Raw genomic sequence first — 12312 nt, forward strand, 5'->3', positions numbered from 1 at the left:
AGCTCAAACTCGGTTACCAATACAAGAAAACCAACAAAGGAAAAAAAAAAAACAGAGAGAGAGAGAGAGATAGGGAGAACCAAAAAAAAATACAGAATACTGTAACGCTTTACAATTAACACATCTCTTTCTCCAATTTCCTCTATCCATTTGATCATATCTCTCTATAGATCCTTCTCCCATCACCTCTCTATCAACCAAAATTCCTTCTAACAACAACATTATAAACACAAGAAAAGAACAAAAAAGAGCAAAAAAAAAAACAACAAATGGAATAATTGCATATATATATATGCTTATATATATATCTATATATACAGATATATCTTTTTCTTAATTCTTAAATGTATTGTGACAACCATTTGAATGCATCTCCGTATCCAGACCTCATCACCACCGAGACCATAAACACCTCAATAGGTCTTTGGCCCTCTGGCAACTTACCTGTATCCTTTCCAGTAGTATTGTACAATCCCAAAGCATTCTTCAACTCCATCTCACCAACTGCAGTGGGCACATCAATCTTGTTACCCAAAATAACAAATGGAACTTGACTCAACTCTTCAATCTTAAACAACGACTCCAACTCAGCCTTGGACTCAGCAAACCTCTCAGAGTCAGCCGCATCAACTAAGAAAACAATCCCATTCACCTCAGGGAAATAGTCCTTCCATAATCTTCTGGCCTGTTGATGTCCACCAAGATCAAAAGTTGTAAACCTCACAGAACCAATAGCCAATTCCTCAGAGGTAGGGTGCAAGGTCGGTTGCAAAGTGGCTAATCTATCATTCTTCAACATGTGCAAAAGTGTAGTCTTTCCCGCATTGTCCAAACCAAGAAACAACAATTTGGCATGCTTGTTCCATAAACCAAGCGAGGCTAATATATCTTGAACTATAAGAACACAAAGGGCATAATATGTTAGTACAATCCACTTAGAAATTAAAATATGAAAAAAAAATGACAAAAAACAAAGACAAAAACAAAAACAAAAACGAATAAATAGAACAAGAACAAGAACAAGAATAAAGAAAACCCCAATGACAACTCCATTCGCGATATGGATCAATACATACACCAATCAAAAATCCACATTTTGTGTCTGTTATCTAATTGCAAATAGTGAGTTTGAAAAATAGATATAAATTTATCTCTATATAAATGTATGTGTAGTTGGAGATGTAAAAATATCGAGTTGAACAATATCAAATAGTGGTTATTTTTGTCTCGATATTGATTCTTTCTCGCCCGTATCTGTCTCCTCTCGTTGTCCCTCCTTCATCTTTTTCTGTCAGTCGCAAGTGTGAGAATGTACGACTAAGAATGTCCCCATGTCAATAAATTTAGAGTCGAGAACACTTTTTCATTTTTATTTTTTTTTTATTTTTTTTTTTATTTTTATTTTCCAGGTAAATAACAACAACAACGTCAGATCGAATTCTGAACAAACAAAAAAAAAAAAAAAAAAAAAAAATTAGAGAAAGTGTCACAGTTCGACACACACTGGACGCTCTGTGCCCTCGTTTCCGCTAAGTGAATATTTGGTAAATATTGCACGACATAGGAAACTGGAAACCTCAAACGAGATGAGTGAATATAAATAGGAAAGAAAAGTGGTAAAACAAAATTTTCACTACTATATAGAATTATCGGTAAAATATAAATTTTATACGGTCAACTACATTGAATACAAATCACTAGGTGAACGTGTGGAGTGTATACTTTCACGATTATCCTTACTAATGACTTTTGCATGGGACAATTTACACTACAAACTTATGAGCATTGAGACCTTTTTAGGTGCAAAAATTGACAACTACACTTAGTTGGAATATAGCCTATCAAGTCACGAACCACAACCCGCTGGCATCGGTGAGCTACCAGCTCAAATCGATACTCAGCAGTCGTACCCTTGTCACTTGTGACTGTGCTATGCGACAACATGTAAAGAATAATTCAAAAATAAAAAAAAAAAAAAAAAAGAAAAACCCATTGATAAACTGCCATTGCTAAACAGAATGCCACCACCAGTAAGAGTAGAAAAACCATATACTAAACCAAATTAACCTTATTCAACGTCAAAATATGAAATAATTATCTAGATATATATGTATATAGATTTGTGTGCGTGTATATTTCCTCCTATTTCTTTTGTTTTCTCACGCTTTAATGTGTAGCGCCTAAGAAAATAGTCGCACTCAAACAAATAATCATCACCAAACCACCCCATATTGCCAATATTAATCCACCATACTTACAAAACTTTTCCAATTTGGTCAACTCAAGTTGCTGCAATGAGTGTCCCAACGGCAGCGTAGGTACAGTTTCCAGTGTGTTTGATTCTCGACGTTGCTCGTTCCATGCATTAGCTCTCTCATTAAGCGGTGTATTGGAACCATTAGAGCCATTGCTGGTATTTGATGCACCACCTGCTGCACCACCTGCTGCAGTTGACCCCAATGGTTTTATCAACATGTACCCAAATAATCCTGGTAATATAAATGAAATAGATGTGGATCCCGTACTTCCCACAAACGCCAACACTTTGGCCAAACTCGTAACGCTAATCGCAACCAAATAACTCATTACAACTATACATGTTGTAATAATGTAAAACTTCCTTGATGTAAGCGGAACTATTATTGGATCGTGTCCCTCTGTATCATGCGCGCCTTCCATTGGTGTGGTCAGCACAAATGATTCATCAACCAATGAAGAATCATTAAGAGAACCAATCGATTCAATATCGGAATTGAGCGAGGTGTATCCATGATGCACGGAGCCATTTCTAGCATCTCTATTGGGTTTGTTTGATGATGTACTCAACGTGTTATTCTCAACACCATGGGTGATAAAGTGTATCACATGATTCACTGATCCACGACACGGATGACATTGCAAAGGAAATGATAAACTCACCATTATAACAATACACAATCTGCCCACGAGTGATGAAATAGAGTTCTTGGGGTACATCGATATCACATTTGCATTAACCGAGGACCCAAATGTCAAGTACCCAAAAATACCCACTATAAAATAACTCGCCAACGCAGTTGAAATAGAGTTGCGGATAATCAAATTGGACTGCCTGGTTTGAGAGCCATCTTTCTCATTTGGCTTCAACTCGTTCAAGATCAGAAAGAAATTTTGATGACAGGTAAATGCAAACACAAAGAGAGACATGGATGCAAGCAGCTTGGCTATACCGATTGGTCCTACCCAAGTAATGTCCTCTCCAGGGTGTGGGATACCGGATCTTGCGGAAATATGAGACAAGGTGTTGCTTACGAAAGTTGTTGCATTATTCATTGAACCTTGTATTGCAGCACCCTGTATTGCTCCTTGCAAAGATCCATCAAGTGCAACTGACTTTATGCCTCCAGCTATAGTCGGGTCCTCGCCAGTTATAACAAATGCAAAATATTTTTCAACAACAAGACATATTAAGTATGCCACTGAAAATAAGGCAATAAAACTCGTGTATCTCAAGCTATTGAGCTTTTTGAGATATGATAAAGGTGCAACTATAGCCACCATAAACACGGTGATCCAAAAGTTGCGATGCATCAATACCAGTGCCATTTTACCGCTTGCACTGGCTGCCTCAGCATTAACGCCAATGGTCTCCATAATCTTGGGCATCAAGTCGCCAATGACTACCAAATAGCTTACACCAACACCAAAACACTTGATTGAGATTGCTGAGTCAAATAGTATGGACAACTTGGGATACGTCAACTGTGCAAGACTAAAGTAGGATACCGTTCCACGCTGATTTGCGTATTTGGCAACTTTGTTTTGCAAATAAAGACCAAATGCCGAAGTGAGGGAAGACCAAAGTATAAGACCGCAACCAAAGACAAGCCCATTTTGGGCAAGGCCATAAGGCATCGCTAGGATACCTGCACCAATGATGGTGTTGAGCAAGTTGATTGTTCCTGATTTGATAGTGGCTCTAGCCATAATGCGTAAATTTGTACTTCAGTTACTTTGGTAATCTAATAAAAGTTACAGTTTACTTCCAATGTTACTGTGCGCTGAATGTTGTAAATAATGCTTTAATCTATCCTTTAGTTCTTATGAATATGTAAATTTAAGTATACGTTGTTTGCAAACATATATAAAAAAGAAAACGAAAACGAAAACGAAAAAGAAACAAAAGATGGTACGTGGTTGATTAAGTTGGGGGGGCGGAAGGATATATGCTTCAATGGTGTTTGATTTACAAGAGTGACTATAAATTTTTGTGGTTGTTGTTTCGTGAGGGTACTTTTCTATTATCGGGCATTGGCACTACGAATCTCAGTCTCACGAATTTTATTATATCTATCAATGTGTTAGCGCGCGTATACAAATATATATATATGTATGTATATATATATACTTGTGTTTGTGTTTGTGTGTTTTTCTTCTCTGTATATACATTTTAATATTTTTGTTGTTTTTTTTATGATTGCTAGTGGAAACATTTTGCAATAGTATGAGCACAGGTTGTATATGGACCAGTCCAGTTCCAACTTGCACCAGATAAACTTTTCAAACTTTTCAGTATGAACCAAGAACACACGAGAATTATATAGAGATATTCAATATTATCTACATTGGTTTGTTGGTTAAGATGACCATTTCGTTTCTTCTTTTCTTTTCTCATTTCTTGATCTCTAAAAGTTTATAATAATATGAAAGCTGTATAAAAAAAAAATAATATTGATAATGATAATAATGATTGAAAAAAATAAAAGCAAAGAACTGAGTATTGAAAATGTTGGTGGAACTTGACACAACTACAAAAACAGGAAAGCACTAATGCAAAAACCGCATCTAGAGTAAAGTGACATAACAAACAAGAAGAAAAATAACAAATAAAAAAAAAAAAGAAAAAGAAAACAAAGATACGTGACTAAGAGTACTTGGAATCATCGAATCGTAATACAATTTCTTCCAACGGAGATGTATGTAAGAATCAAAATTAAAGAAAGGCGAAAAAAAAAACAGAAAAAATAAACGATAGCCATTGATATTCTCTTGAGTAAGTTGAACAATGAAGTACTCACTACAAATCATCTGCTTCAATATTCTTTCCTTGTTCCTCTAAATGAATTGCTTCTTTTTGGAAAGTTGTTTCTTTTTCATTTTTCCACTTTCGTCTAATGATATGTCAAACAAGCCTACAGATATCACGATATTCTGTTTACTTTTCAAAAATGCTTCAGCTATAAATAGAAACCAAAACGTGAAAAAAAAAGATGGGACGCGATTAATTTAAAATACCAACCAGCCAACAAGGAAGGCGACCAAGATCAAGACCAATGCAATTGGTAACGAAATACCATTAGCTGCCAAATCGCTATCAACAATAGCCGAGACACCTGATCCAGAAGTAGAACGAGAATTTTTCTCCTCTAGTTTAGTCGACAAAGTTTGAACCTGTCTAGCCAATGCTTCCAATTCACGTTGAACTGCTGATTGTGGTTGTTGTTGTTGTTGTTGTTGCTGCTGGTGGTTACCAAAGCCAGAATCGTAGCCACCTTGGCTGTAGCTTTGTTGTTGGCGAAGTGGTGGCTGTTGTTGCTGGTAGCCACCATTGTATCCATTATTTATAGATGAAGTATCATTGAAGGATCTATTTTGAGAACCATAGTCTGAACCTTGACCGTAAGAAGAGCTGCCACCGTTTTGTGAAAATGGTTGGTTTTGGTTGTAGCCACCAAAAGAGTTGTTGCTTTGGTGTTGAGGAGGTTGTTGTTGTTGTTGTTGTGGTTGTTGTTGGTAACTTTGTTGTTGTTGAGGAGGTTGCTGTTGTTGTTGTTGTTGGTAACTTTGTTGTTGAGGAGGTTGTTGGTTGTGGTTGTGGCTGTGGTTGCTTGCTGCATAGCCTGCTGCGCCACCTGCAGCAACTCCTGCGGCACCTGCAGCGAGTGGTGATCCAGTAGAAGAGTTTTGAGCTGCGTGATTATTGCTGTTGTTGTCGGTGGTGGTGGTGGTGCTGTTGTTGGTGTTGTTGGTGTTGTTTGTGTTGTTGTTTTGGGTTGCACCAGTGTCGGCCTTGTCTTGGCCAATGACGTAGCTAACTCTCAATTTCTTTGAAATTACTTGAGCCTTGTTTTGAGCTTCCAACTGTGGCCACAACTCACCAATCTTGGATGCATCGGTTTGTGGGGAGGCAGGGACGGAGACTAACAAAAACTTATCCTTACATTTATAGTCGGATGGCAATGGTTGAGAAAACCCTTGCAAGATTATTGAAATCTGTAAAGATTGGCCCGGTTCAATGACGGAGGCGTTTGGTCTTACACAGTACAATTTTGGGGCAGTAGTCTTGACTTTGAAAGCCAATGGCTGGTTTGTAGGGTTTGACAAGGTCAAGTACTCGGTAATTTGTTTGGTGAATGAACCTATTACAAAAAAAAAAAAAGATGGCAAATGTTAGTATCAGTTGATGAAACCTCTTTTTTTTCTATTTAAAGTATTATCGAGGTTTATATTATTAAATTCATACATACCAGTGAACTCTAAAGTGTTTGGTGAAACTTCCATCTTTGTTGTTTGTTTGTTTGTTTTTATGCTATATGTTGGTGTTTATGGTGAAGTTTTCTTGAAATTGATTAAACAACGGAGAAAACAGATACAGACAAATTGATTAAAAAAAAAAAAATTTGATGTGAGGAAGAAAAGAAAGTGGATAGTAGTGATATTTATTGGAAATATCTTTTATGTGGAGGTGTGTGTTTTATAGGTTTATAAAGTTGGTTTGTAATTTTTTTACTTTTTTTTGCTTTTCAGTTTTTTTGCTTTCTTGCTTTTTGGTGTGGATTGTGTGTCTCCTTATATTCCCAGTCGTTTTCCCTCATTTTGCTGATTCTGCCTGTGCCAAAAAAAAAAAAAAAAAATAAAAAATTAATAAGAGAATCCAAACTCAACAACTGAAATTTTTATTTCTATTTTTTTATTTTTTTTATTTTTTTTATTTTGCCTAATTTACATCACCCCCTCCTCTTTTTTAGCCCTTGTTTCCTGTTATCTCCTATAACCTTTTACTTTCCCCCCCCCCTTTGAACTTGTCTTTTTTTTTTTAATTATTTGTTTGCTTTGTTTAATAGTGTTTTTTTTTTAATTCAGCTATTCTTCTACAATTTACTCTATTGCCACTATTGTTGAAACTATTATTCTTGCCAATCGTGTATTCCTCTTAGAACTCTTCTTACCTCCCCTCCCCCCACTCTCTCTCTCTCTCTCTCTTAAACTATGGAAATGTAGATTGGAGCTGTGAAATACAAAAAACAAGGTAACTTCCTTATTAGGCAATCTTCGACAATACAATTCTTTTTCTTTTCAAATTTATTATTTTTTTTATTTTTTTTTATTTTTTTATATTTTTTTATTTAATTTTCATTTCTTTTTCATCTAAATTTTCACATTCTATGCTTTTACGTAATGTAACCCCACCTTTGAGATATACCGAGTGACAAGAAGACCCTTTTCACCGTACCAATGGCCATCTTTCTTTCTTTGTCTGTTTTACATACACATGCTGGAGAAAGAAGTGCTAATCCTTTTTGTTGTCGTTTTTTTTTTTTGTTTTTTTACTTTTCTTTCCACTTCTATTGTAGCTATCTCAATTCGGTAATTACCCACCTTTGGGTTGGTATAATGTCTGTGCCTGTCAATCATTCTGTCTATCACCCATTTGTCTCCACCTGTGTTCTGCTATTCTTGAGGTATATCCCCATGCTCCACTCTATACTCTAGTCTGTTCAACACTTTTTCTCAGGGAAAAGTTTGTGCTTTACAAGAGTCAGTGCTAAAACGACAAACTGTCACTCATCAAGGAAAAGTACACAAATACAAAACATATATAATATAAAAAAATATTAAAAAAAATATATTATCAACTGGAATACCCCTAACAACTCTCTTTTCTTATAACAATAACCATCGTAGGAAATATGTATATGAATCTGGCATGTCAACATTGATATCTCCGCTGTTTTCCACGCATACTCTCTCCATACTGACAAGAGGGGAACGGATGGGGTGGGTTTGGGTAGGGGGGCAGTGCGCGAGAACCCACAATACAATTAAATCATATTGGTCTAACATTAACCTACTGACAATTTTCTCATCTTCATTACTGTTTGTTCCATTCTGCAGTTGTTCTTTGCTGTAACTGACTTCCAAAATTACCTCACGGTAAAGCAAAACCAAAAAAAAAAGTGGGCAAAGTAAATAAAAAAGAGCAAAACAGAGTAAAAAAGAATGGAAAATAATTACCGGAGGAGGATTGCAAAAGGTTCCAATACAAAATAAGGAAACCAAGCAATCGGAATTAACCGGAGTTAAAAGAAAAAGCATAGATTATTAAAAATAAAAATAAAGATAAAAATAAAAGAGAATGTGCATGCACGTGATCTAAGTTGTTGCTATTTATTTTTATTATTTACTTACCAATCCTGTGCAACCTTCCCCTCTTTCATTCACCTCCAGAAGTACCGAACCAAGATCATTCATCAAATAAAATACCTCAACACTTTGTTCAAGACAAGAATTTTGACTCAACTCTAGCTATTGATAATTTTTTTCTTTTTTTTTTTGCTGCTGAAACAAAGATACTGACAAAAACTGTTGCATGGTATTCTACAAATCCTAAGGCAACCACGTGAGGTGTTTGATAAAAAAAAACAACAAATTCTTTAACAAATACAGTTTATGGCACTAGAAATATATTTAAGACAATATTATGTATATATATATATATATATATATATCTTCATTGCTATGGCTGCAAATGTGCGAAACTCTTGCATTCAGTGTACTGCAACTTTAATACCAAACAACAACAAATCACATCGTTTCAACCAAAAGCATCTTGTCTGAACCCCAACTCCTTAGTCAACTGCACCAAGTCAGATTCCCTTTGACTTTTCAGTCCACCAAAATCCACCCAAACTTTCATTTTCAGCTCATATCCCACTACATCATCAACTGACAAACGCGCATGCACAACAAATCTCTCCAGCGTCTTGAAATTGAAATAGTTTACCTTGAACCTAATCTCCTTACTGCGATTGCCATTATTGTTCATATTGTTATCACCATCATCGACAACCACTGAAACCGGATTCTTGTATGAAATACGGTGGAAATGCAGATCTAGTTTTCGCAAAGAACACCAATACTTGGAGAAATGCATAAATCGATCAGCAATGCGAGAGTCTTGCGGCAACAAAGTGAATGTCATAACACATTCAACCAATTGTTGGAAATGAAAATTGTTTTGGCGAACTTCCATCCCCAATACATTTTGCAAAAAATCAAATGTGATGGTAAGGCTCTTGTCAAACTCAAATTGTAGCACATTGTCTACGCTAGTAGACTCATACTTGAGAAATGTAAACTTTGAAAGAAATCTGTACAACTGCACAATTTCGGTCTTTTCGGCTCGAGTGAAGATCCGTCGCCGATTACTTTGAAATGTCAAGTCTTGCAACTCACTCTCCTGTTTACTTGTTTCATTTTCAACTTCTTTTATTTTGAGATCAATCTCAGACAATGTACGTTGTTTGGACTCTAGCAAATGCTGCATATCCCTAACTTCAGTCTTGAACTTCCTAATATCCTGCTTGATGATCTTCAATTCTTCAGCTGTAAATCTATCAATTTGCTCTTGGCCACTCATAATCTTGGAAACTTTCACCTTCAACTCATTGACATATCTCAGTGATTCCTCTAGTAACTTGTCCAATAGCTCGAGATCACCGCGAAGCAAATTGCGATCATTATCCAACAGCTCACGTTGAGCTTCAAGATGCTCAAGTAAGCTTTGCGTTGATGAAACCCGCCACATGAACCAATCTCTTCTGCACTCTGCAATGGTATAGTCTCTAACTGTTTGATAAAGCATATTCAAACTTGCTCGACTAGCTTCTCTCTCGTCATTCTTAAATTTGTTTACATTGTTGTTGCTGTTATTGGTGTTGTAGTATTCTTGGATATTAGTATATGGTTCAACGTCCACATGATGAATGACCTGCTCGTACTCTGCATCATAATCACCAATTTTTTGCAGCAATTCCTCACAACCATAAACATATTGAGCATAAAAGTCTTTTAAAGGTAAGCAAGTTATAAACTGACTCAACTCAGGATGCTCAATCTCCATAGATACGTCGGCCACGGCTCTATTCGAACTTGTTTCAATCTCTGGATCAATATAAAAATTGACTGCAACATCGTTAAGAAACCTCGTCAACACTGAAGAGGAAGAAGAAGATGATGGTGATGATGGTGCTGGTGCTTGTGCTGATGCTGGTGCTGGTGCTGGTGCTGGATTTGCTGGTGCTGGTGCTGGATTTGCTGCTCTCACTGCTACTGCTGCTGGTGCTGGATTTGCTGCTCTCACTGCTACTGCTGCTGGTTGTGACGGACTTCCAGATTCAACAAATTCAGTATTCTGGGTTATATGATCCAGATCTGCGGGTTTCAATTCCAGTGTAGTGTTGGACAGAAACGATGTAGCTTTGATGCCAATGTTATCCTCTTTATCATTTTCCTGTTGGGCAGTTTCAATTGAGTTTGAACTAGCTGCTCCACCGACATTTTCCCTTTCCGATATCAGTATAGCAGTTGGGTCCAGAATTTCTGCTGTATTACTACCATCATCTGGTTCAACGGATTTTTTCTCCAAACCCTCAATCAGCGCATCTTTGACAATTCTTTCAACTTCCTCTTGACTACTTCCCGAAACTTCTACTTGATTATTAATCAGTTTATCCAAATTATTTGTCAACAGAATTGGTTCAACACTCGGTACAGCATTTGGATTCGACGGAACATGAATGGGGCTTAATTGAAAACGTTCGGTAAGCTCCATGGTTTGAGTTCCGTCTTCATCACGTAAATTATTTTCTACTTGATGAGATGCTATACCTTTGTTGTTTCCATCAGTTGGCATTGCCATTCTCGTCCTCGTAGGCGCGGTTAAGTCCATCTCTTCACCATCAACATCAACATTACCACTTATTCCTTTAAGCGAATTGGTATTTTCTTGGGTTTTTAATAATCTCTCCCCGCCGCCCACTTTTTCGGGACTCTCAATAAAATCGCTTTCACTTAAATCATCTTCGGAGAGGTTGTCCAACTTTGGTTTTTCAATAGGTACATTAGCTTTGACAGCTTCTGTAAACTCCATTGTTAATGGTGCGTCATCATCTTCATCATTATTATTATTATCATCATCATCATCATCATCATCATCATCAACGACATCATCAACATTGCTGTTTTTGCGCTGTTCGGTATTATTACCCCTTTTTTTAGGACGTTGCACCACTTCTGTAAGTTCCATAGTCAAGGGTACATCATCATCGTTATTGTCACCACCTTCATTAAAGACGGTACTAGTTTCTCTCTTTTTCTCATTCTGAATGGCTTCGGTTATATCCATGGTTTCCTCTTCATTAAGTTTCAAACTTTGATCCTTTCTAATTGGTTCTGTAGATTCCATTTCCACAATTCCATTTTCAGTGTCATCGACATCGTTGTCTTCAATGGGATCTTTAGGAAAATCGTTCAAGTGCACTCCTTGTGCTTCAGAACCTCCTAAAGATTCAATCTGATCATCGTCTAAGCTATGAATTACTGAAGGAATATATTCGGGGACATTGCCATGATTTTTGTCTTCATAAACAAGCAGTTGATCTTTCTCTTCCTTTCCTTCTTCCATCTTTTTTTCACCCTCAAAATTTGACCCCATTTGCTGCATCACCAGCAGTTTATGCAATTCAAAATGAGCTCCTTCTCGAGAAAACCCAAAATGGCTTACCTCAACTTCAGTCCTGCTGAAATACATATTATCTCCGGTTGACACAACTTCGTCTTCATCTGAGCTATCACTCAACGGTTTATCATCATCATCATTGTCATCCTCGGTATCTTGTACCTCATCATCGCCATCTCCATTGTTCACAAAGTCTCCTCGTGAATGAAATAGGGAATTATCATTAGATAATGACGGCAGACTAGAATTGCTTCCACTACTACTTATTATCTCATTGAGTTCTGTTTCGCTAAATGACGCACCGCCATCGGTTTTCCTTCTCTTATGTGGATTCAAAGAAGAAGAGGAGGAGATGCCAGTTGAAGCGAGCGTAGGAGGCACCACAGAAATGTCTGGGAAACGATGGAGAGTAACTTCAGGTGCAAAAGAAACGCGCCGTCTGCCATTTTGCGATAAAGGAAGGGTGTTTTCCTTTAAAATGCTCTTTTTCATTGACAAAAAGATATTGATTTCGATAGTGAAAATAATAAAAA

General features: G+C 36.8%; 4 protein-coding genes across 4 annotated transcripts; all 4 read right to left on the minus strand. All coding sequences in view use genetic code 12, as the record gives it.

The window, feature by feature from the left end:
* Positions 1–340: 340 nt before the first annotated feature.
* SAR1 (COPII coat GTPase) lies at positions 341–1095 on the minus strand (the record flags this gene model as incomplete). The annotated part of the gene is made up of 2 exons (XM_001523989.2): positions 341–894; positions 1077–1095. 2 exons carry the CDS (start codon positions 1093–1095, stop codon positions 341–343), a joined length of 573 nt encoding a protein of 190 aa, XP_001524039.2.
* A 1071-nt stretch (positions 1096–2166) lies between these two features.
* On the minus strand, positions 2167–3966 carry PVL30_005579 (uncharacterized protein; the record flags this gene model as incomplete). The annotated part of the gene is made up of 1 exon (XM_001523995.2): positions 2167–3966. The coding sequence occupies one exon, from the start codon at positions 3964–3966 to the stop codon at positions 2167–2169; it is 1800 nt and encodes a 599-aa protein (XP_001524045.2).
* Positions 3967–5265: 1299 nt separating this feature from the next.
* On the minus strand, positions 5266–6540 carry SCS2 (phosphatidylinositol-binding protein scs2; the record flags this gene model as incomplete). Its single annotated transcript, XM_061119695.1, has 2 exons — positions 5266–6398; positions 6507–6540. 2 exons carry the CDS (start codon positions 6538–6540, stop codon positions 5266–5268), a joined length of 1167 nt encoding a protein of 388 aa, XP_060975678.1.
* A 2314-nt stretch (positions 6541–8854) lies between these two features.
* PVL30_005581 (uncharacterized protein) lies at positions 8855–12271 on the minus strand (the record flags this gene model as incomplete). The annotated part of the gene is made up of 1 exon (XM_001523997.2): positions 8855–12271. The coding sequence occupies one exon, from the start codon at positions 12269–12271 to the stop codon at positions 8855–8857; it is 3417 nt and encodes a 1138-aa protein (XP_001524047.2).
* Positions 12272–12312: the final 41 nt, after the last annotated feature.

Source organism: Lodderomyces elongisporus, chromosome 8 (genome assembly GCF_030384665.1).
Source record: "Lodderomyces elongisporus chromosome 8, complete sequence".
Lineage (NCBI taxonomy): Eukaryota > Fungi > Ascomycota > Pichiomycetes > Serinales > Debaryomycetaceae > Lodderomyces > Lodderomyces elongisporus.